The sequence below is a fragment of the Canis lupus genome, chromosome 15 (genome assembly GCF_003254725.2).
Source record: "Canis lupus dingo isolate Sandy chromosome 15, ASM325472v2, whole genome shotgun sequence".
In the NCBI taxonomy this organism is placed as follows: Eukaryota; Metazoa; Chordata; class Mammalia; order Carnivora; family Canidae; genus Canis; species Canis lupus.
In genome coordinates this window covers 13,388,754-13,415,439 of record NC_064257.1, presented here as the reverse complement: position 1 = coordinate 13,415,439, position 26,686 = coordinate 13,388,754, and the positions used below count along the sequence as shown (strand labels likewise).

The window sequence follows — 26,686 nt, the reverse complement described above, 5'->3', positions numbered from 1 at the left end:
AGAATTTAAGTTATATGAAATATACTATACCGGGCAAAGGAGATAAATGTTTCTAGTTTTCTGGAGGAACATGTTATTGTTTTACTCATTATGATAATCAGAATAATTTAAAATGACAAATATTAGAGGATAAAAAGGAATAGAAAAGCATCCATGCTCATGGACTAGAAGAACAAACATTGTTAAAATGTCTATACCACCCAAAGCAATTAATGTATTTAATGCAATCCCCATCAAAACACCATCAGTAAAAAAAAAAAAAAAAAAAAAAAAAAAAACCAACACCATCAGTATTTTTCACAGAGCTAGAACAATCCCAAAATTTGTATGGAACCACAACAGACCCCAAATAGCCAAAGCAATTCTCAAAAAGAAAAACAAAACTGGAAGCATCATGATTCCAGATTTCTTTCTTTCTTTTTTAAGGTTTTATTTATTTATTCATGAGAGACACAGAGAGAGGCAGAGACATAGACAGAGGGAGAAATAGGCTCCCTGCAGGAAGCCTGATGCAGGACTCCGGGATCACACCCTAAGCCAAAGGCACACACTCAACCACTGAGCCACTCAGGTGTCCCATGATTCCAGATTTCAAGCTATATTACAAAGTTGTAGTCATCAAAACAGTATGGTACTGGCACAAAAACAGACATATAGATGGAACAGAATAGAGAACCCAGAAACGGACCCTCAACTATATGGTCAACAAAAAATTTTTTAAGGATTTTCTTTATTTGAGAGAGAGAGAGAGAGAGAGAGAGAGCACAAGCAGGGGGAGCAGCAGAGGGAGAGGGAGAAGCAGGCTCCCCACTGAGCTGGGAGACCGACATCGGCCTTGACCCTGGGATCATGTCCTAGGCTGAAGGCAGATGCTTAACCAACTGAGCCACCCAGGTGCATCTATGGTCAACTAATCTTCAGGAAAGCAGGAAACACTACCTGATGGAAAAGACCATCTCTTCAACAAATGGTGTTGGGAAAACTGGATAGCAACATGCAGAAGAATGAAACTGGACCACTTTTTCACATTGTACACAAAAAATAAATTCAAGAAAGATGAAAGACCTTTTTTATTTTTAAAGATTTTATTTATTTATTCATAAGAGACATAGAGAAAGGCAGAGACATAGGCAGAGGGAGAAGCAGGCTTGCTGTGGGGAGCCTAATGTGGGATTTGATCCCAGGACTCCTGGATCACAACCTGAGCAAAGGCAGATGCTCAATCACTGAGCCATCCAGAAGCCCCAGGGATGAAAAACCTTAATGTGAGACAGGAAATCATCAAAATCCTAGAGGAGAACACAGGCAGGAACCTCTGTGACCTCAGTCATAGCAACTTCTTACTAGACGTGTCACCATAGGCAAGGGAAACAAAAGCAAAAATGAACTACTAGGACTTCATCAAGATAAAAAGCTTCTGCACAGCAAAGGAAACAATCAACAAAACTAAAAGGCAGCCTACAGAATGGGAGAAGATATTTGCAGATGACTTAACTGATAAAGGGTTAGCATCCAAAATCTGCAAACTTACCAAATTCAACACCCAAAAACCAAATAACCCACTTAAAAAATGGGCAAAAGACATGAATAGACACTTTTCTAAAGAAAGACATCCAGATGGCCAACAGACACAAGAAAAGATGCTAAATATTACTCATCATCAGGGAACTACAAATCAAGACCACGATGAGATACCACCTCACACCTGTCAGAATGCCTAACGTTAACAACACAAGAAACAAGAGGTGTACTGTTGGTGGGAATGCAAACTGGTGCAGCCACTCCAGAGAACAGTATGGAGGTTCCTCAAAATGTTAAAAACAGAACTACTCCGGGAGCAAGCAATTACACTACTAGGTATTTACCCAAAGGATGCAAAAATACAGATTTGAAAGGGTACATGCATTCCAATGTTTATGGCAGCATTATCAACAACAGCCACGCTATGGAGAGAGCCCAAATGTCCATCAACTGATGAACGGATAAAGAAGATGTGGTGTGCGTACACACACACGTGCGTGCACACACACACACACACACACTGGAATATTACTCAGCCATCAAAAAGAATGAAATAAAAAAAAGAATGAAATCTTGCCATTTGCAACAATGTGGATGGAGCTGGAATGTACTATATATACTAAGTGAAATGAATCAGAGAAAGACAAATATCACATGATTTCACTCATATGTGGAATTTAAGAAAGAAAACAGATGAGCATATGGGAAAGGGGAAAAGAAAAAAGGAGAGAGGGAAACAAACCATAAGAGACTCTTAACAACAGAGAATAAAGTGAAGGTTGATCGAAGGATGTGGGTGGGGGAGATGGACTAGAAAGGTGATGGGTATTAAGGAGAGCACTCGTTGTGATGAGCACTGGGTGTCATATGTGAGGAATCACTGAATTCTACTCCAGAAACCAATACTGCACTGTATGTTAACTACCTAAAATTTAAATTAAAAATAAAATAAAATGTACCTAGAATGTATCAAGCAAAAAAAAAAAAAAAAAAAAAAGCCAAATATTATCACAAGGTTTATAATTTAAAAAAATAATCAGGGGTGGAACGTCTGGGTGGCTCAGCAGTTGAGTATCTGTCTGCCTTCAGCTCAGGGTGTGATCCATGGTCCATGGATTGAGTCCCGCATTGAGCTCCCTGGGAGGGGCCTGCTTCTCCCTCTGCCTGTCTCTGTCTCTCTCTCTCTGTCTCTCTCATGAATAAATAAAATCCTAAAAAAAAAAAAAAAAAATTGGGGGTACCTGGTAGCTCAGTTGGTTGGGCATCTGCCTTTGGCTCGGGTTGTGATCCTAGGATTGACCCCCGCATAGGGAGAATCTGCTCAGTGGAGAGTCTGCTTTTCCCTCATCATCTGCCTCTCCCTCTGCTCATGCTTTCTCTCACATTGTCTCTCTCTCAAATAAATAATCTTAAGAAAAAAATCAGTTGTCTGCCCCATGCCACCCCACCACCAAATTCGCCTTTTAACTGTTACATATGGTGTTTTATACCTATATCATTCCTCTACTTCCAAGTTTATTGTTTATTCTATACCTGATTCCTCCCAATACTTCCACAAGTCCAAGCTCTCTCACTTGGCCTTTACTATACTAACCAGTTTCCCTATTTCCACTCTAAACTCCATCAGTTCATTTGCCACAGAACAGCTATTTAAAAACTGAAAAATCATTATCATTCTGTTGTCTAAAATCCCTCCTGGATTTAATAAGCATAGAATAAATTCAAAGCTCTTTTCCACATCCTCCAAAGCCCCCACTTAATTTGAACTGTCAAGCTTTTGTGCACACCTCAGGGTCTACACCCGACATTTCTTCCACCTGGAACACTTTTCAGGTGTTCTCAGAGCTGGCTCCTCCTTGTTATTCTAATCACTGCTCAAATTGTTAACTCCTCAGGGAAGGCTTCCTTTACCACCACCTACTTAATATAGTCCTCACTTCCATGCTACCATCCTAGGTACACTCCACTTGACCACTCTGGTTTATTTTCTTCAGAACTGTTGTTGTCATTATGTGAAATTAAATTATTTGTTAATAATATGTTTACCTCTCCAAGTCATGGAAATTCTAAGAAGTTAGCAGTTTTTTCTAACCTACTGCTCAATCTCTAGGGCCTAGTTCTGTGACAGCACTTATCAGAAGCTCAAAGATAGTTAAAATTGTTTCCTAATATCCTGAAGATCCAAATTACTTTGAGATCCTTGTTTAATAAAGTAAAACAAAACAAAACAAAACAAAACAAAAACCAATCTTCATGGGCACCTGGGTGGCTTAGTCGGTTGAGCGTCTGCCTTTGGCTCAGGTCATGATCCCAGAGTCCTGGGATTGAGTCCTGCATCAGGCTCCCTGCTCAGTGAGGAGCCTGCTCCTCTGCCCCCACCCCTCTTCCTGCTCATGCACAAGCTTTCTCTCTCACACACAAAAAAATAAGTATCTTAAAAAAAAAAAAAAAAAAAAAAAAACTTAAAAAAATTCCTGAAAAATTTTAAACACAGAAGAGGATAGATAGTATAACAACCATTATACACAGACTTAAAGATTACCTATTCACAGGGCACCTGGGTGGCTCAGCTGGTTGAGTGGCTGACTCTTGACTTTAGCTCAGGTCATGATTTCACAGTCCTGGGATCGAGCCCCGTGTCAGGTTCCAAGCTGAGCATGGAGTCTGCTTGAGGTTCTCTCTCTCCTTCTCTCTCTGCTCCAAGCCCCCACCCTCCACAAACATATTCTCTCTCTAAATGAATAAATCTTAAAAAAAAAAAAAAAAAAAACCCTACTTACAATGAACCTTATTCTAATTATACCTCTAGCCATTTACTCTCCCCCAGGTTGGTTTTTTTTTTCCTTTTTTTCCTCACCCGGTTATTATTATTTTTTAAAGATTTATTTATTTATTTATGACAGACACACACAGAGAGAGACAGAGAGAGAGAGACAGGCAGAGACACAGGCAGAGGGACATGGGAGCCCGACATGGGACTCGATCCTGGGCCCCTGGATCAAGCCCTGGGCCAGAGGCACATGCTAAACTGCTGAGCCACCCAGGGATCCCCCTCACCAAGTTATTTTGAAGTAAATCTCAGATAACACTTCATATGTAAATATTCAGGCTATATTTTTCAAAAATAAATTATTATATATAATTGCAATATGCAGAATCTTTAAAAATTTATAAATTTCAGGGCCCCATCTCCATCTGAGACCTAATTATCAGAATCTCTACAGTGAGGCCTAAGTATATATATTTCTGAAATTTTCTTCAGATGTTCTGATTCAGCTACACTGTAAACACTTCTGATGACTGACATCTGGGAATAGTTATAGAGGGGCCAGAATTGTCAATTTCCTAAGAACCCTATCAGGAAAGACACTACTGAAAATACAATTTATAAAACAAATAGTTTGAGTTAAAACACCAAAAAGATTAGAATTTAAAAAGAAAAAAAAGGGGATGAATGTTCAAAGACACCTTACTTGGATACAGAAAGTGATTGATTAAATTCCTCTTCCACAGCAATGTTGCTTTCTTCAAAGCTGGGAATATCAACTGCTTTTAATGAAGACGTGCTACATGGAGGACTTGTGACCTCATTATTAACATCAACAGAAAAATTCATGTCCTCACTGGAAATCTTGGTATCATCTTGCCTTAGCTGAGATTCAGGCTCTTGATTATCACCTGCTCCATTCCAAAACAAGCTGGCACCTGGAGGTTAAATGATTAACCAGATACTGAAACAAATATTCTACTATAAAAATAATCTTCTGCAAACCTCTAAGACTAACTGTATTATTTTAACACAATTACCTAGAAATGTTTTCAGATTATATCTTCTCAGAAATGCCATAAAGAGTAAGGTGAAAAGATGGAAAATTGGTGTACAAAGGTGGGGGGGGGGGTGTGCTTGGGTGGCTTAGTTGGTTAAGTGTCTGACTCTTGATTTCAGCCCAGATTAGATGGCTCTCAGGGCTGTGAGTTGAAGCATGTTGGGGTCCACACTGTGTGTGGAGCCTACTTAAAAAGGTAAAAACTGGGATCCCTGGGTGGCTCAGCGGTTTAGCGCCTGCCTCTGGCCCAGGGCGCTATCCTGGAGTCCCAGGATCGAGTCCTGCGTCGGGCTCCTGGCCTGGAGCCTGCTTCTCCCTCCTCCTGTGTCCCTGCCTCTCTCTCTCTCTCTCTCTCTTTGTGTCTATCATGAATAAATCAATAAATAAATCTTTTAAAAAATTTGACAAAAAATAATAATAATAAAAAAAATAAAAAAGGTAAAAACAAAAAACCACCTGGGATACAAAGGGAAAGGAGATATTCTGGGCCCTGTCTCTTCAAGAAGTATGGCTCTCAAATGACATGCTACACATAAGAAGGTTCTGAATACGATTTGGGGTGTATGTGTATGTGCAGATAACTGCTGTTCTGAAAAACAAGGGAAAATATATAAAATACCAGTTGCTAGGCTCTCTGATTTCTATCCTTAAATACAATATTTATGAGAATATTTAGAGACATACCAGACTTATGTAATATCAGGCAAGTATTTAAAAATCAGATGTTTGGGGACCCTGGGTGGCTCAGTTGGTTAAGTGTCCAACTCTTGGTTTTGGCTCAGGTCATGATGTTGGGGTCATGAGATTGAGCCCCATTACAGGCACTGTACTCAGTGAGAAGTCTGCTTAAGACTCTCTCCTTATGCCCCACCCCCAACCAATCACATTCACACACGTTCTTTTTCAATTAAATATTTTTTAAATTAAAAAAAAATTTTTTTAAGATTTCATTCATTTATTCATGAGAGACACAGAAGGGGGTGCGCAGAGAGACAGGCAGAGGCAGAAGCAGGCTCCATGCAGGGAGCCTGACATGGGACTCGATCCTGGGTCTCCAGGATCAGGCCCTGGGCTGAAGGTGGCGCTAAACCATTGAGCCACCCAGGCTCCCCCATATTTTTAAAAAATTTTAAAAAAGATTTTATTATTTGAGAGAGAGTGTGTGAGAGAGAGAGAGCAGGAGGAGGAGGTAGAGGGAGAAGCAGGCTTCCCATTGAGCATGGAATTTGATGCGGGACTCAATCTCAAGACCCTGGGATCATGACCTGAGCTAAGGCAGACGTTTAACCAGCTGAGCCACCCAGGTGCCCTCAAATAAATAAATAAATCTTAAAAGAAAAAACAATTATGAAAAATTTATGTAAGTATTGCTATTTTTCTGGAATATTTACTAATATATACCTTCAGAAAATTAATCATCATTGTAGAATAAACATGCTTTTAAAAGCCATTTAGTTCTAATAATTATTAATAATGCTTTTTTCTGCATATAAGTAATAACTACCCCAGGTCATCCACGCTGAATACCTGAAGTTTCAAGACAGTTTCACAATATCAGCTTAACCATGTAAATGACTTCATTCAATTATCTTTTATTCAGCACACATTATGATTTAGGAATCATGTTAGTGAATGAGATACAATAGTGGAATAAGGCAGTGTTCCAGATCCCAAAAGTTTACAGTCTAGTACAGATAGAGATACAGATACAGATGAGAGGCAGCTATAATACAGTAAAAGTACAGAGTTTTCTAGTAGGATACTACACTTTTTGGTATGTTTGGTACCTATGTTTGATTAGCTCACAATACCCACCAACTCCTTGTCCACCATCCCTCTACAACACACACACACACACTTTCTTTGGTAACTGTCACCCGTCCCTGCAATTAACAAAGGTGAGACTCCGGCAGTTATGTCCCTATTACATGCTTCTCAATCCCCTTACCATTGAACCAGGGATAGAACTCTAATCCAAGCTAGGTCATTCAGGTTCTCTGCAATTTGAAATAAGACTGAAGGACAGTAACCTGGTTTGTGTACATGGCTAAAACTGTATAACACATATACTTTGGAGCTTTAGGTGAGCTAGAAAAAACTGGGTAAAACAGCCATGTAGACTAGGCTGGATAGTCTTAATGGTATTCCAGTTTCTAGTTCTAGTCTTTTCCTGAAGTCCAGCCCATTCTTGGCCTTGGTTTTCATGAAACATCCTCCTATCCTTCCAGTAAATTCTTCTTCCTTGCTTAAATTATTATTATTTTTTTGCTTAAATTATTTCAAAGTGGTTTATATTACTTGCAGCCAAAGAATCTTGCCTAATACTCAGTAATGTCTGACTTATAAATGTACATGAGTTTCTTCCTCCACTCTCCCTCCTTGCAGTTAACAGTTAACAAATGGGTTCAGAGATAGAATATAGAAATCTGTCTTCCTTCCTTTTCTCCCTCTCAAATCTTCATCTGTTACTTTTTCAAGTCTTAGGTCACCAAACCATCTTCATTCCTCAAATGTTTGAGTATCACCATCTTCATTTCCCAAAGCAGCTCAAATTCAACAGATTACTTAGAGTGAACTCCATCCTCTCTCTTTTGCTTCTCTAACATGCCTTCCCTAGGTCATCTAAGCTGAAAATCCTGGAGTAACTTTTATTTTCATTTTTAATACACTTTTAATATTAGAATAATTCTAGATTCATAGAGAAGATAAAGTTCCCGTATACTCCTCACCAGTTTGCCCTGATGGTAACACCTTACATTATCATGGCACATTTTTCTTTTTTTTTTTTTTTTTTTTTAATTTTTTTTTTTTCATGGCACATTTTTCAAAATCAAGAAACCAATATTGGTACATTAAAATTAACTAAATCTCCAGACTTTATTTAGATTTCACTGATTTTTCCACTAATGTTCTTTTTTCTGTTTCAGGATCCAAACCAGGGTATTATATCACATTTAGTAACTGTAGAATCCTACCTCTTCCAATCACCACATCCAGTTAGTTATCAAAACCTATCACCCTACACAACTCTTTCTCTTCATTCCTACCATCATCATCCTATGTACTAGGCATCTTGCTAGGTCTTGGTGACATTCTTGAAGACATTTTTAAAGATCTCATGGTCTGGTAGTGAACAAACATGTAAACAAATATAGGTCATTTACATTATTAATTGATTTTTCAAAAAGGCCTTCAATGTTGTTTATCAAATAAAAGAGACGATATAATAAGCGCTCTCCATAGGCAGGACCACACTGGACGATTCAGAGCCCTGCTTTCTCACTGCACCCCTGCTATTTTCTCTACCCACCCTGTTCTACCTTCTCTCTACTTCATCGACTAAAACCCTACATACCCTTCAATGCCCAGAATTAGTAATAATGCACGGATGAAACAAACCTTCCCTGATCCCTCAAGACACAGATGACTTTTCTTATAAGAATTGGGTTCAGTCCAGGAAAGTAGTAAAAATATGTATTATATGTCGGGTGGACTCACATTTGTTTTCAGATACAGTTCTTGTTCACAAAAAGTAAAATTACACGAAGACTTAAGTGATACTCTCTTCACCTTGGCTTTGGTTCTGTTTGTACCACACACCAATTTAATGTATAAATTTTAAAGTGATATGAAAAGCAGTTTAAAAAAAAAAATTCCTTACAAATAAAAAAAAAAAAGACATTACCTGTGCTCACAGCAATGCTTACACTTTTTCTCATGTGCAAGCCAGGGGAAGACTGTGCTTCCATGGAAACCAGATCCATTTGTCTTGCAGCTTGCACTGTGTCTTCAACAGAGGTTGTCTTAGGGAAACAGGGCTGCAGAGACTGTGCTTCCAATAAACGCTGAATCTGTATTAATTAAAAACATATTTTAAACTGGTAGTGAAGTAATCAACCAAATTGTTAGTGGAGTTTAAAAATGAATTACTAAGTGCCCCAGTTATAAATAACTGACTTTTAACTCTATCTTCTCATAATTCAGGTAGATCATACCATAAAACTATTCAATGCAGAAATCACTATCCTTCATTATTAAGAAGCACTTAAGTAGGTGAAGTGTAAGTTTTATCTTTTTTTAAAGTAAACTCTATGCCAAACGTGGGGTTTGAATGTAGAACTCTGAGATCAAGAGTTGCATGTTCTACTGACTGAGCCAGCCAGGTAAGTGCCCCATGGCCAAGTGTAAATTTAAAAATGAAAACATAAAGGTATTTAAACTGGCATTCATAAATTGACACTTGTGTAAAAAAAAAGTCTGAATGTTAACACTTCAAATCAGTATTTCATTCCTATTCCACTTATAAGTCAAAAGTAAGATAAGAATTATATTCTAACTCCTTACCAAATTGTGAACATTTTTTATATAAGGTTCTTCTTATAAAGGTTAATCAGAATAGCCCATGTTTGGCCATGCTAAAACTGGAATTATTAACAATAGTAGCAAACACTTACTTACTGAGTGCTTCCTGTTTATAAGACACTATAGTAAGAGCCTTTATGTTTGCTTATCACAATCCACCCCATGAAGAATGTACTACTATTAAACACACTTTACAGAGAAGAAAACTTGAGAAATTATAAATGAAGTTATTTGGCCAACTCATGTAACTAACAAGTAACAAAGCTGAGGTTCAAACACCAAACAGTTCCCTGTTCCTTTTAAAACTAAAATGTAACTTACATACCATAAAACTCATCCCCTTAAAGTGTACAAGTCAGTGGTTTTTAGCAAAGCCACCAAAAAGTTTGTAACCATCACCACCATCTAATTCTAGGACATTTTCAACAATCCGCTGAAAAAACCTTACCCATTAGTGGGGACTCACTATTGCCCACACCCATTCCCTGGCAACCACAAATCTACTTTCTGTCTCCACAGATTTGCCTATTCCAGACATTTTACATAAATGAAACCACACAGTACGTGGCGTTGTATCTTGCTTCTTTCACTTAAGCATAACATTTTCAAAGTTCATCCGTGTTGTTGTATCTATCAGTACTTTATAGTTGAATAATATCCCATTGTGTGGATGTTGTGTTTACCCATTCATCAGTTGATGGACACTGGACTGTTTTCATTTTTGGCTATTATAGATAATGTTGGTATGAACATTTGTGTATAGGTTTTTTGTTTTTTTTTTTAAGATTTTATTTATTTATGCATGAGAGACATATACAGGCAGAAGGAGAAGCAGGCAGAGGGAGAAGCAGGCTCCATGCAGGGAGCCTGATGTGGGACTCGATCCCTGGTCTACAGGATCCCACCCTGGGCTGAAGGTGGCACTAAACCACTGAGCCACCGGGGGCTGCCCTGTGTATAGGTTTTTATGTGAGCATATTTTTTTCTTTTTCTTGTGTATACACTTAGGACTGGAAGAGCCTCCCTTTTTAAACACTATGATTTTCTATTTCCCTATAAATTATACTATTGTGTTCAATTTGTCTCATTAATTTCAGCAAACTAATTTTATTAATATACAAAAATATAAATTATCAATAAATTATTAAGATCAGTAGAAATATAACCTGCATTACTAATACAAAATAGCATATATAGAGTGGTTTATGTGGATTTTGGTGTCATGAGGACATAAGTTTAAATCCTACTCTGCTACCTTTGGTTGTATACCAAGGCTTAGTACACTACACAGACTTTTCATTTGAGGTCGACAAATCAAAGACAAAGGTAGTTATGTTGTAGATTAGGATATGTACAAGACAGAGAAGAGAAGGTTTGCTTTCCAGTCCCAGCTCTACTCCTAACTAGCAATGTGTCATTGGGTAAATTATTTTCTCTGTCTAATCGTCTTTTTGCTTATCTGTGAAACAACAGGAACCAGAATTCAGTTTCCAAGGTTCCTTCCAGTTTTGATATTCTACAATTTTACTCCATAAAATGTAATTACTGAAGAATTGCCAGTTATTTTTTAGAAACCATATTAAAACCAAGAATTTAAAAGAACTAAAAAAGTGGGGATCCCTGGGTGGCTCAGTGTTTTAGCGCCTGCCTTTGGCCCAGGGCACGATCCTGGAGCCCCAGGATCGAGTCCCACGTTGGGCTCCCGGCATGGAGCCTGCTTCTCCCTCCTCCTGTGTCTCTGCCTCTCTCTCTCTATCATAAATAAATAAATCTAAAAAAAAAAAAAAAAAAAGGAACTAAAAAAGCTCGCAAACCTGTGCCTGAAGCAGTCTCAGCTGTCTGTCTTGTTCTGTGAGGAACCTATAAGCATCTGGAGACAGTCCCATCATTCCATTATCTGACCCAGTCTTGGGTGTGTGCATGCATACTGCACAAGGTGATGGGTTACAGGAGTCCACATGCGAAGGTAGTCTTGCCACAGGTGATGGTTCTACAATGCTGTGGGGAGAACAAGTACTCGTGTTTCCCTGAGGTCTCAAGGCTATAGGACTACTTGAAGAACAGAATGCATTAGGGTACAGTGCTGGACATCCACCTGGGTGAAATAATGAATGCTTGTGAAGGGCTTCAGACTGGAGGTCTTGAACAGACCCTACTGTATTCATTCCTTGCCAAGAATTTATTGGACTATACTGCATGCAGCCATGATGCTGACAACAACCACAAACATTTGTAGGACAGTAAGACGGTGGTGATGGAGTAGGTATCTGAAGTTCCATTGGTCTTCCTGAATTATGGGATGAAAAAACAAAATTGTGTGGTTGAGACCATGAGGCAAGAGAAGACTGCTTGGAATTCAACGCGGAGGATCTTACAGGATATTCTTCTTTGTGTACATCTGTATCAAGAGACGGCCTATTAATGGAAGATGGCTTAACACTGTTCCTGATGTGGGAGTTCCCATTCTTACAGGTAGATGGCTGCCTTACTCTGCCATGTTTCAAAGGAACAGTGCTCTGGGTTAATTGATTTGGTTGCCCTCTCAAGGAAAGCTCTCCAGCTTTGGCTTCTAGGCTGCATTTGTCATCGTAAAGCTGGGGTTGCAATGGCTCCAAGTGTTCAGAGTGGTTAATCAACAAAGGATTTTCACTATTCATCATTTCCAATGGCTTAGGCAGAGGATTAGATTCTATGAAATTGCCATCCAACACAAGCGAAAGTTCAGGAACTGATGGTTGGATCTTAGGAACCTATAAACGGGAAAGAAATGAAAGAGGAAAAGTATTTTTTAGTATGTTGCACTTTCTTCAAACTAATATTTTCCAAATTATATCCAATTACTTATTAAAAAGTACTTATTCTTTAGACAGTTGACATATATTTTCTAGGCACCTTCTACATGCTAGCACTAGGAATACAGTTGTGAGTAAAATAAACAAGGTCCTTGTCCTTACAAACTTACTTAACAATGGAATTCCTTTTATTGGAACACTGATTAATGTTGCTTATATAACATAGCACAATATGGGAAACTGTTTTAAAATAGACTTTTTAAAAATAAATAAATAAATAAATAAATAAATAAATAAATAAATAAATAAATAAAATAGACTTTTTTAACCCTCTCTCTGCAAAAAACTTATCACTGGCAGAATGCTCCAATAGATCTTGTAACAAATAATGTTGCTGCATTTTAAGTAACAAAAGACCTGATAAGTATTTTAATAATTCTTATACTAAGTGAAAGTATTCACTGTTATTCTTTTTACTGATAGTGACTAGGAGTTGGAAGAGAACAGAAAAAAGTAAACTAAATATTCACTATGGTGAATTTGGTTACAATTTGTTATTCATTTTTAAAAATCTTTCCCATTCCTTTTTCTTCTAATAAGTAATTGGTCCAATTAAGGCACAACAGTTCCACAATAAACTACTGGTTGCCTGCAGTCAAAAAATTATGACAGAGATTACTGCAATCTCCAAAATCAAGTTTGTTTTCTCAGATTTGGTGATAAGAATCAATGTGAAGTTCTAGTGATAGTATAGAATGTTGAGTCTATATGGGTTAATAGCACCATGTTCTGAAACCAAATCTTCTGAACTACTATTTTTACTGAATTCCAAACCTCCTGAATCCCAGCTTTACTACTTACTAGTTGTTTAATACTGGGTAGGCAACTTAACCAATCTGTGCCTCAGTTTTCTCTGGAAGTATAATTACATGTACTTACTAGAATATGTACACATATATATATACATTATTACATATACAACATAATAATTACATGTACCTGTGAGAAATAACTATATCTGTGTATACAGATAATAGCCACACAGATGTATAGCTAGACAGATCTTCGAATAAAACTTAAATAAGCTTGAGGTAATATTATTGAATAACATGAAAAGATTTTAAGTTTTTTTTTTTTTTAAGATTTATTTATTTATTCATGAGAGACACAGAGAGAGGCAGAGACATAGGCAGAGGGAGAAGAAGCAGGCTCTATGCAGGAAGCCCGATGTGGGACTACACTTTAGGTCCCAGGGATCACAACCTGAGTCAAATGCAGACGCTCAACCACTGAGCCACCCAGGTGTCCCAGATTTTAGGTTTATAAACACATAGGTGGGTTCTTCACAAGATCAATAATACCTTCTGACTCACAGGATGAGGACTAGGAATTGGTCTTGGAGAAAAATCTTCATCTTCAACACCAGAGTCATGATCATTTATTGGCATTTTTCCTGGAGATAACTTTTGGGAAGACCTAAAGAATAGAGGGGAGTAAAGAAAAGTCTTCAGTAATCTGTTTATTTTTTTTTTTAAGATTTTATTTATTTATTCATGAGAATACACAGAAAGGAGAGAGAGAGACAGGCAGAGGGAGAAGCAGGCTCCATGCAGGGAGCCGGACATGGGACTCGATCCCAGGTGGTCTCCAGGATCACGCCCCAGGCTGAAGGTGGCGCCAAACCGCTGAGCCACCTGGGCTGCTCTATTTGTTTATTTGTTCTTTCTTTTTGAAACTGAATAAAGTCCTTTTTTTTTTAAAGATTTTATTTATTTATTCATAGAGACACAGAGAGAGAGAGAGAGAGAGAGGCAGAGACACAGGCAGAGGGAGAAGCAGGCTCCATGCAGGGAGCCTGACGTGGGACTCAATCCCAGGTCTCCAGGATCACACCCCAGGCTGCAGGCGGTGCTAAACTGCTGCGCCATGGAGGCTACCCTGAATAAAGTCCTTTAATAATCCCCAGTAGCATCTGGATCATTTAATTTAGTATCTGACAACCATAGATTATTTTGTTTTTCGGGCTAGTGTTAGTGGCCTAGAAAAGCTGGTCCAGTCAGATTCATGCATAATAAACTACCTCCCTTTGCCTGATCATGGGAAGTTTAACTCAGTTTTCCTTAAAGTTGCAAAATACCAATAGTTACCAAGCTATTTTCTAATTAACCACTTTGAGGAATGTAGTTATAAATACCGCATAGTGCTCGCCAAAAAAACCTTATAAACTGGTGATAAATCTGTACACTTATTGCATTAAACACTGTGTTAAAAAGGGAACTCAATAAGAAACTGTTACATTTTCCTGTACACTTACATCTCTGATGGGACATTAACTGAGGTCCCTCCTCCTACCAAGTCAGTTGTAGTCATTGCATCACAGGGGCCTACCCCAACGGAACACAACAAACCTTGAGTGCTGGTAATGAGTTTCAAAAGGCAAATTTAGAGTTTAAGACTAAAATCTGGAAGACTATACACATCAGGTTTTTTTTGCATCCTAGATAAAGTTTCAACAGGATGAGTTCAGGAAAGAGAAAAGCCAGAAGGAAATTAAGAGTTAAGACAATGATGGACTCCCTCAGAAAGGGTCCTATATCCTGGCAGGGAGCACAACAGAAATGCCCAGGTAGATGTGAAGGTCGGACAGCAGGGGAGAACTTTGCCCTAAACCCTGGTGGGCTGAGAAGCACTCAGGTCCTTCAGTGCTGAGGTGCTTCAATGAAACAATCAGAACGTCTGCATGGTGTGTTTAAGCAACAGGGTCTACAAAGTTCTCCCCTAGCACCCAAGAGTAACATGGAGAATATTATGATACCTACTGTGCCTCAGTACAGCATGGACATGACAGAGATCCAAGGACCTGACTAGAGTAAGGAAATCACAGTGGAGGCCTGCACAAACCTACTGCCAAAGACCAGATGTAAAAGAAAATACCAGAGCAGATGGCAACTTAGCTGCATGATAATCATGTCATCCCACATCATTACTCTTGGCATAGCATTAATTCCTCCAAATTACATATAACTTCACAGAAAAGTGGATAAAGAGACCTTGAATTGACTGAAATTTGGTTTCTATAACCAATTGGACAGTCAAATTAGAAATTAAATTCAATTACTTTTAAAAAGAAAAAAAAGTTACATTTTTTGAACCTGAGTTTGTGGTAAAGAATTAGTATATTTTTAAAAAGATTTTATTTATTTATTTGAGAAAGAGAGGAAGAGAGCACAAGTAGGGGGTAGGAGTGGAGGAAGAGGGAGAAGCAGATTTCCCTGCTGCACAGGGAACCCGACTCGGAGCTCAATCCCTAGGACCCTGGGATCATGACTTGAAGGCAGATGCTTAACTGACTGACACACCCAGGTGCCCCAAGAATTAATATTTGCTACATACCTACTTATGATAACACACATATCAACACCCACATAAAATTTCTGACATTGAGCAATAAAATTCATTTCTGAGCTTTTGTAGTACCAAAAGCAAAAAGAAAAAACTTTATGTTGTATAATTATAAGATCAGTTCTTTAGGTAAGACAAAAATTTTACTAAAATCTAAAAGTGACTGTTACTAAAGTTTTGATCAGAGTTGAAAGTTGGCAGTTTTCAAAAATAACGCTAAAGAAATTATGTGTCTCCTTAATCTGGCTTTTTAAATATTCAATGAAATCTTGAATAAAGACTTAAAAAGACACCAAAGGTATTCCTGAAAAAGCTGTAAGAATAGTTTTCCAGTAACCTAATGTATTTCAAGGATAACTTAAAACGCCCAAAGATGGAGACAGTATAACTCAGGTATTTTTCTAATCCTCTCAGAACCTGTGGCTATGTTTATTGTAAAAGGGAGTTTGCAGATGTGATTAAGTTAAAGATCTTGATATGTGGAGATTATCCTAGATTATCCAGGCAGGCTCAATGTAATCACAAGGGCCCTTATAAAATGGAGGCAAAAGGGTCAGAGTCAGAGAAGGAGATTTGAAGATAGAAGCAGAAGTCAGAAGCTAGCTTTGAAGAGAGAGTGAGGGGCCACCAGAAAAAGAATGCACATGGCCTCTAAAAGCTAGAAAAGGGAATAAAATGGGTTCTCTACTAAAGCTTCCAGAAGGAATGCAGCCCTATCATCACTTTGATTTTAGCCTCAAATACCATTTCAGACTTCTGTCCTCCAAAACTGAAAGGCAATAAATTTGTATTATTTTTAAGTCAACAAGTTTGTGGTAATTTGTTAGAGCAGCAACAAGAAACTACTTCTGATTCAGTCATAATTCCCACTTTACAGATGGAAGAATAATGTTCAGAACTAGGATTTGAATGTTGTGACCTGTATAAATAGTTGGTATAGTTGGCATTTGTTTTATTTTAAAATTGTACCATAAGTTCCATCTATACAATCAAGTGTTATGGACAGATGAATGAATGCTATGAAAAAAGTCAAGCCATTTTCTCAATAATGGCAATAATCTGCAATGAACCTATACCTTCTGTTTCCCATGAAAGATATTAAACAAGCAGTATTAAAGGGGTCCAAAGACAGGTTAAGGTTATAGTCAAAAAGTTGTGAAAAGGACAAATTAACTACTAGGGTAAGTCAAAATAACAATAGTTTTATTGTTGTTTTATTGTCAGGACACCTGACTAGCTCAGTAGAGGATATGACTCTTGATCTCAGGGTTCTGAGTTTGATCCCCAAATTTGGGGGCAGAGTTTACAATGAAAACAATACTTTCAGACCTACAGCATCAAAGAACCAGGATTCCAAAATAACTTTCAAATGAGGATACCAAATATTTGGCAAATTACTAACTTAAATTAATGGACCTCTCCAATCATATGGAGAACAATCAACACCTCATCACTGGAATATAAATTCCATGAGGGAAGAAATCTGTCTGCCACTGTTTTTATTTTATTTTTTTAAAGATTTTTATTTATTCATGAGAGACACAAAAGAGAGGCAGAGACACAGGCAGAGGGAAAAGTAGGCTCCCCACGGGGAGCCTGATGCGGGACTCAATCCCAGGACGCCAGGATCACGACCTGAGCCAAAGGCAGACACTCTCAACCACTGAGCCACCCGGGTGCCCTGCAAGTGTTTTTAATACCACCATATTCCCAGCTTTTAGCACACCACCTGCCATACAGAAGAATGAGAAAGCATGAAGGGTTAATTTTATGTGTCAACTTGGCTAGGCCATGATAACCAGATATTTGGTCAATCATTATTCTAGATATTTCTGTGAAGGTTTTTTTTTTTTGAGGGCATCAGGGAAAGAGGAGGGACAGAGGGAGGGAAAAAGAATCTTAGGCAGGCTCTATAAACAGTGTGGAGCCCTACGCAGTGCTCAATCTCACAAACCTGAGACCATGACCTGAGCCAAAATCAAGAGTTGGGACACTTAACTGACTAAACCACTCAGGAGTCTCTCTGTGAAGGTATTTTTAGATGAGATTAACGTTAAAATCAGCAGACTACCGAGTAAAGCAAATTATCCTCCACAATGTGGATGGGCCTTATCTAGTCACTGAAGGCCTTAATAGAACATACAAAGCAAGAAGAGGAAATTCAGCTAGCAGACCACTTTTGGACTCTAACTGAAACTTTTCTCAGCCTCCACAATTGCACAAGCCAATTTCATAAAACAAATCTTTCCCTCTCTCTCTCTCCATCCTGCTGTTTTTGTTTCTCTGGAGAACCCTAATACAAAGGAACATGTTTTTTTACCAGAAAAGGTTTATCAGACCCAAAACGCCACAGCCATTATTTAATTAATATTCCCCAAGCGTATTTCATTTTTTAGGTAGAGAAATTACATCTTACAGTAGTTTCTCTGATAGACCCAGGTTTAAAACTATAAGGAAGAGAAGAACAAACAGAAGGCAAACTAACAAAAACAGGATGCTTCTTCCTAAGCAAGATGATTTCTTGACACTTTTCCCCCCATGTAATAAAGCAACTCAAATGACAACCATATTAAAGTTGTCACTTCATTAAAATTATCATCCAACATCTGAGTATGAAGTAATGCATTTAAAGCAAGGACATTTTATCATATCTAAGATACACAATCAGTTTCATCAGATTGGGGAGTTACTTTAATTACTCATCAACAACTAGTGGATATAATTTTAAAAGTACATATTATAACAAAAATTTATTTATTTATTTATTTGTTTGTTTATTCATAAATAAAGATTTTATTTATTTATTCATGAGAGACACACACAGAGAGAGGCAGAGAGACAGGCAGAAGGAGAAGCAGGCTCCATGCAGGGAGCCCGACATGGGACTTGATTCCAGGTCTCCAGGATCACGCCCTGGACCTGAAGGAGGTGCTAAACTGCTGAGCCACCTAGGCTGCCCTCTTTTATCTTTTTAAAAAAATATTTTACTTATTTATTTGAAAGACAGAGAGCGCACACAGAGGGAGAGGGAGAAGCAGACTCCCTGCTGAGCAGGGAGCCTGATATGGGGCCTGATTCCAGAACCCTAGGATCATGACCTGAGCCAAAGGCAGACACTTAACCAATTGAACCACCCAGGCACCCCCATCTTTTACCTTTTAGTTGAAATATTCTTAGAAACCTTGTTGAAAAACTCTGTTTCTGCATTTTGACTTTCAGCAGTCAGTTCAAAATGGAGTGAATTCGTGTCAGAAGGTTCAACATTCTGAAATAAAGTAGGTTGTACTTTGAGAGCTGACTTAAGCAAAAACACCAGTGAATTCTATTTAGCTGAAAAGTAGCTAGCTCTGAAACACTAGAAGGAGGAGACTTATTTCTATTACAGTACCCTTTTTAAAAAAATTATTTTTAAAATTGAGATACAACTGCCATTATCACATTACATTAGTTTCAGGTGTGCAACATAATGATTCAATATTTGTATATAATGCAAAATGCTTATCACAATAAGTCTAGTTAACATCTATCACCATACAGTTACAATTCTTTCTCCTTCTGTTGAGAACTTTTAAGATCTACTGCCTTAGCAACTCTCAAAGACAAGTTATTAATCATACCATGCTACACATTACATCCTCATGTCTTATAACTGTTCGGACCTTTTGACTCCCTTCACCCATTCTGGCCATCCTCAACCTTCTACCAATCTGTTTTCTGTATCTATGAGTTCAGATTTCACCCATAAGTAAGATCATATGGTATTCGGCCTTCTTTGACTTCTTTTACTTAGCACTTCAAGGTCCAACCATGTTGTCACAAATGACAGGATTTCTTCTTTTTTATGACTGAATAACATTCCACTGTATGTATGTATATGTGTGTATATATATATATATAATATGATATATAATATCATATATGTGTGTGTATATATAATCTATCTATCTATCTATCTATCTATCTATCTATCTATCTATCTATCTCACACTTTCTTTATCCAGTCACCCATCGGTGGATATTTAGGTTGCCTCTATGTCTTGGCTAACAGTGCTGCAGTCAACATGCGGGTGCAAAGGTCTTTTCAAGTCTGTGTTTTTGTTTCCTTTGGATAAAAATCCAGAAGTGGAACTGCTTAAAAATATGTTAGTTCTACTTTTTTGAAACCTTTTTTAACTGTCCATTCCCCTGCCATACAAATGAAAGTGAAAACTTAATTATCTCTATTATGTAACTCACTCGATAACCAGGGATTCAGTGAAGAAATGAACTGTGAACTGAGAATGTGATCTAAAGAATAATATATGTTTCTAAAATGGAAATGTATTAGACTTCAATTAAGAGAATTATATTTATAATTAATTAAATACAAAAACTTGATTCAAAAACTGATATTGCCTATAAACGTAATTCAAGAAGACACAAAATAGGAGCTGAGTGAAAACAAATGATTATTTAGAAGTATTCAATATTTTTGTATAAAATACACAATTTTTTTTTAAAGTTTTATTTCTTTAAGCTCTACATCCAACATGTGGCTTGAACTCATGACTCCAAGATCAAGGGGTTTTTTTTTGTTTTGTTTTGTTTTGTTTTGTTTTTAATTTTTATTTATTTGTGATAGTCACAGAGAGAGAGAGAGAATGAGGCAGAGACACAGGCAGAGGGAGAAGCAGGCTCCATGCACCGGGAGCCCGACGTGGGATTCGATCCCGGGTCTCCACGATCGCGCCCTGGGCCAAAGGCAGGCGCCAAACCGCTGCGCCACCCAGGGATCCCAAGATCAAGAGTTATATGCTTTTCTTAAGAATATAAATTTTTTTATTATTAGTCTGAGACATAGGACAATCAATCATTTTACTGAAAAGCAGTCTGAATGTTTTTACATAATGACACTTAGGGTTTCAAAGATCTACTTTTTCTGTGACCATCACTTATGTACTTTTACGTGTTTTATGAGATACAGCAACAATCTATTCTGATTCCTGGGATCAGACATAAACACTGACTTTCATCTGAGAAACCATTTGTTATACCTACATATTTAAAAAATAACAGGGTAAATAAAATACTAAGATTACAAATCAACTCTCAATATCATAAAATGATACCAATATATAAATTTTTGATACTCTTCAAAGGCTTTAGAACAACATGGGTAAATTATTCTGAAAAGCTCTGATCCTGTATTATAATTTGGTTCTGCAGACATGATCTGAAATTTATAAAATATTAACCATAAATGAATAAAGTTAATATTCAATAATAATTATAAATATGGGACACCTGGGTGGCTCAGTGGTTGAGTGTGTGCCTTTGGCTCAGGGCATGATCCCAGGTTTCCGGGATCGAGTCCTGCATCGGGCTACCCGCAGGAGCCTGCTTCTCCCTCTGCCTGTGTCTCTGCCTCTCTCTGTGTCTCTCATGAATAAATAAATAAAATATTATAATAATAATAATAATAATTATAAACAAATCTAATAGTTTGAGTAACTATGTTAAAGGGTAAAGACCATTGTGTTTAAACTGCCAACATGACCCTAAACAATCATTAATGTGCCAGGTAATCAAATCACTTACTTTGAAAAGATGTAATGTTTCCTTGCTGGTTAGTAGCTGGAACTGAAGGTCAGACGACCTGCCATCACAGGGGAGGCATTCATAAAATTCAGGATCCTTATGTGTCACAGAATAGAGAACTATAATGAAATTTCCAGATTCTGAAAAAACCCTGGACAAAAAAAAATGCCATTTAATTAAAAATTTCTAATAATAAGAATATATTCTAACAACTCTACATGAATCTCTCAATCTAGTTAATAAACTACCTAAGCAGTCTAACTTTGGGAAGAAAACTGGGGAGTAGGACGCCTGGGTGGCTCAGTCAGTTCAATGTCTGACTTTGGCTCAGGTTGTGATCTCCAGATCCTGGGACTAGGCCCATATCGCACTCTGTGCCTGGCGAGGGGTCTGCTTGTCCCTCTCCCTCTGCATGACATGTGCATCCCCCACCCCCACCCCGGCCATGTGTTTGGTCTGTCTCAAATGAATAAAGTCTTAAAGAAAAAACTAGGAAGCAAATTTGTGCTTACTTTTTAGTGTTACTGATTTTTAATTTTTAAAATATATTTTATTATGAAATACATATTCCTTGTAAAAACTTCAAGCAAAATAGATATATAAAACAAAATGAAAATCACCTCACTCTCTGGTTTAGCGTACACATCTCTGTAATTTTCTCCTCAGCATACAAAAACATTTTTCACAATCTAACAAAAATGAGGCCATACCATACATACTATAGTTAACTCTTGAGCAACATGAGTTTGACCTGTGTAAGTCCACTTACACATGAATTTTTGTCAAATACAGCACAGTAGTATAAATGTATTTAGTCTTCTGTATAATTTTAATATTTTTTTCTCCATCTTGTTTTATTGTAGAATACTTATAATACTGTGAGAATATTTAAAGTATATAATGCATATAACATATAAAATATGTGTTAACTAGATTATCTATAAAGCTTTTGGTCAACAGTAGGCTATTAGTATAAGTTTTTAGGGAATTAAGTTATATCCAGTAGTTTTTGTGTTTTTTTAAGTAAATTCTATGCCCAACATGGGGCTTGAACTTATGACTCAGAGATCATGAGTCACATGCTCTACTGACTGAGCCAGCTGACACCTCATATGCAGATTTTTTACTGAGCACCCCACCTACATTGTTTCAAGGGCAACTGTTTTAGTGATTGCTATTTTTTATTTGACTATCTTGAATTTCTTCCCATGTCACTATTTTATATCATGTCTTAGACTTTTTTTTTAAAAGATTTTATTTATTTATTCATGAGAGATACACAGAGAGAGAGAGATAGAGAGAGAGAGAGAGAGAGAGGCAGAGACACAGGCAGAGGGAGAAGCCGGCTCCATGCAGGGAGTCCGACGTGGGACTTGATCCCGGATCTCCAGTATCACACCCTGGGCCGAAGGCGGTACTAAACCACTGAACCACCCGGGCTGCCCATGCCTTATACTTCTTTACTCATTTTAAGTGACTACATAATATTATCATTTATAGATGACATTATTCACCTAGACTTCTAAAAGTACGTATTTTAATTATTTACAATATTTCACTATTAATAACACAGATAAAAACATTCATTTTATTATTCATTGCATGTCTTACCAATTATTTGTAAAGTCATCAAGAATCCCTAAAATACATACTAAAATTAATTAAAAGATATCCTTTCTTTTTAAAAGTTCACATCAGGCCACTTCACTTTTACAGAAGACCTCTGTTAGAACCTGTTTTCAGTAACTGAGAGAAATGTGAAGAGGATTTTTGCTTCTACAAAAAAAAGCAAAATCAAAAATAATGTTCAGCATTTGTTTTGCATGAGCCATTATAGAGGTAAATGTGCACCAAAAGCAAGAGTAGCCCTGTCAGGCTCCTTCCTCAGGAACTACACTCAGCATCAAGTAGCCTTGGCTTTGTACTGTGTCTGTGAGTACCGTTTGAGCTAAGAGACAAATGGTGGTGGCATCACATACAAAATAACAATTAAATGAGGAGTTGAGGTAAGAAAGTTCCCTTGTGGGCAGCATGGTGGCTCAGCGGTTTAGCACTGCCTTCAGCCCAGGGCATGATCCTGGAGACCCAGGGTCGAGTCCCACGTCGGGCTCCCTGCGTGGAGCCTGCTTCTCCCTCTGCCTGCGTCTCTGCCTCTCTCTGTGTGTCTCTCGTGAATAAATAAATAAAATCTTAAAAAAAAAGAAAGTTCCTTTGTTTGTTCCAATGCTTGTGCTTCAGTTCCAGAAAGAAAATTAAATCTCATCTCAAATATTTATTACAGTACTAGCATTAGCACTGTGTAACTTAATAAAACACGCATAAGGCAACAAACTCAAATTCATTTTTAATCAGTTCACTGAAAATTAATCTCTTTATAAAATCAGATGCTACAGTAGATGATCCCTAGGGTTTATTCACCACATGAAAAAAGTGTATCTTCTGTGTTACAGTACTGTGGTTAGGCAAATGAATTCCTTCACATTTCCAAGTATACTACAACCTCACCTTTGTCTGGTTTTATTCCAGACAATTTTTATTCCAAGTTTTATTCCATCAATAAAAGATCTTACAAATCTTAATGTAAGATTTGTTTTTCTTAGTGCACTTAATCTTCTGGTCTATATAAGTATTATAAATGGCTAAAGCACTGTATGAATTTTATTTTATTATTTATCTTTAAAAAATTTTATTTATTCATGAAAAACACAGAGAGAGAGAGGCACAAACACAGGCAGAGAGAGAGGGAGAAGCAGGCTCCAGGCAGGGAGCCCGACATGGGATTCGATCCCGGGTCTCCAGGATCACGCCCTGGGCTGAAGGCGGCGCTAAACCGCTGAGCCACCTGGGCTGCCCCACACCGTATGAATTTTAAACCAGACATGTTCAGGAAAACATGAACAGGGGAGAAGATTAAAATACAAAATATCACTTGCCTTTCTTGAATAGAAGGACTGAACATGTATCGTAAGCAGCAAGCCCATACTTGAGGACTATATATATGTATAATTCCAGACAGCCAACTAAAAGAAAAAAATACAAATTAAAAGCAGTCACTTACAAATTAACACTTAATGTGCTTTACTTTTCTTAAAGTAATACGGGAGAGATTCTTGATATTTACCAGCGATACATTAAGCAGCTCATAAATAAGAAATCTATGAACACCAGACCATGCTAATAATTAAAAGGAATATAGATATATAGATACAGTCAGAGCTTTCTCTCTGTCCTCTTCCACCCTCTTCCACCTGAGAGGACAAGAAAATGGTGGGACACAAAACGGTTAACAACAGAGATGAAAGAAGGAATCAATTAGAATCATCTAGCCTGGACTAAGAAGAATGTGCTAAATTAGGGGAGAATGAAGTTAGGAGCCTAAAACTATAGATTTATTGAGAGGATTAAATGTCGTAACATATATATGTAGCCCAAATCACCCAAGGCTCTTAATAGGCATTCACTTGATATAATCCATAGCTAATACCAAGACCATAGGAAACAGACTGTAAGATTTTGTGGTCTGCAGAATATTTGTGCATTCTCATTATTTAACTTTGCATATAGCACCAAACCCCTCTATTCTATTATCCAAACTCTTCAAGGTCCCCCTCAAGTTTGCCTTCTTTAAGGAAATGTCCCTTTCATCTCTGTAATGAAGACTAGTAACACTCACTGTCTATATATTGCTCATTTCATAATAAATCACATACTTCCTGATTATTTTTTTATTTGTGAATATACGCAATTTTATTGCTTCACCTTTATTAAAAACTCCTTGGAAAATTTTTAATCCCAACACAGTACCAAATACAGTACTATGCATAGGGTAAACACACAATAAATACTCAACATAAAATTTCTGACTGAATAATCTATCTAAATGTCCTTAACCACGAACTCTAATGAGAAAGGCATTAACACTAAAGGAAATTTCCATAAAACTGCTTGGCAGTATATTTTAAAGTGTTATTCTGAGCCCTGGCTTCTTCAAGGTCCCTTAAAGACAGGGGGTAGTGATAGAGGTTGAAGAAACAGGGCTCTAAGGTTTCAATTTCAGCAAAAAGAACTCAACGTTGTATGTTTTATTTATGCTTATTACATACATTTGAATACATATGTGGCTGGAAAGGTTTTCATACATAATACAATACTTACATCCCCACTAACGGTAGAGAACAAACCTTGGGATCCGATTCCAGCAAAAGTAACAATTTGCGTGTTTCGTCCATAGTAAGATATCTAAACAGAAGACATTCGTGTAAAAAACAATTAAAAGGGTATGTCCTTTTTACCTAAAAGAGATAATCTGAGTGCTTGAAGAAGCTTATTTTAAGCAGAGAAGATGATTCAAATAAATGTTTTCTCTCATACACACGCACACAAAGAAAACTTCAATATGTAAAAAACGAATCCAGTAAGAGGAAGGAATTGAAGAGATTTAATATCTTAAAATTTCTATTAAAATGGCCATTGAAGATCACACCACTTTTTTAAAAGTTTTGCTCTAAAAGTAGCCACTTATTTTAATCAGGAATATTAAAATCAAGGCTATTTCAGATTCAAATAGATTTCCAGGGAGAAGTGAATTTCCTGTTACTAAAAGTGTTCAAGCATCCAGGTGATCTGAGAAGACTGCAACAGATGTGACTTTTCACTAACGAAACTGAATTATGTGAGGTATATTCAACTTTCCATGCACTATATTTCTCCAACCACTATCAAAGAATGTTGTAACCATTATGACCCCAAAATTCACTTTTTCCTAAAAGGAAACTATACCACATTTAAACTTTGTTATTATATTTATTATTGACAGTGGCTTTTTTTTAAAGTTTATTTTATTTTTTAAAGTAATCTCTATACCTAGTATGGGGCTTGAACTCAAGACCCTGAGGTAAAGAGTCATATGCTCCATTGACTAAGCCAGCCGGGCACCCCCATTACTGATAGTAAATTTTAAGAATATGAATGACCATAGAATCGTCAAGAGTTGGGGTGTGTGAGTGGCTCAGTCAGAGTTGGGGTGTGTGAGCGGCTCAGTCAGTTAAGTGTCAGACTCTTGATGTCAGCCCAAGTTATAATCTCACGGTTGTGAGGTTGAGCTCCTTATCAGCACTAGGCATGGGGCATGCTTAAGATTCTTTCTCTCCCTCTCCCTCTGCCCTTCACACTACCATCCCCCAGTCCCAGTACTTTCACTCTCTC

The 26,686-nt window shown here is 37.4% G+C and overlaps 1 protein-coding gene across 6 annotated transcripts in view; it reads right to left on the bottom strand.

Annotated features, from left to right (window-relative positions):
- The window catches only part of STIL (STIL centriolar assembly protein), a 62,403-nt gene that overhangs the window by 22,325 nt on the left and 13,392 nt on the right, over positions 1-26,686 (bottom strand). For 5 of the 6 annotated variants that reach the window (XM_025420169.3, XM_049094417.1, XM_025420170.3 and 2 more), the window contains 8 exons: positions 25,637-25,720; positions 24,415-24,501; positions 21,482-21,632; positions 19,060-19,169; positions 13,864-13,978; positions 11,525-12,460; positions 9,034-9,199; positions 4,995-5,226 (listed from right to left, as the gene is read on the bottom strand). In XM_025420169.3, coding sequence (XP_025275954.1) covers positions 4,995-5,226; positions 9,034-9,199; positions 11,525-12,460; positions 13,864-13,978; positions 19,060-19,169; positions 21,482-21,632; positions 24,415-24,501; positions 25,637-25,720 — 1,881 coding nt within the window. The remainder of the gene's footprint in view (positions 1-4,994; positions 5,227-9,033; positions 9,200-11,524; positions 12,461-13,863; positions 13,979-19,059; positions 19,170-21,481; positions 21,633-24,414; positions 24,502-25,636; positions 25,721-26,686) is intronic. The other variant, XM_025420171.3, reaches the window with a different exon arrangement.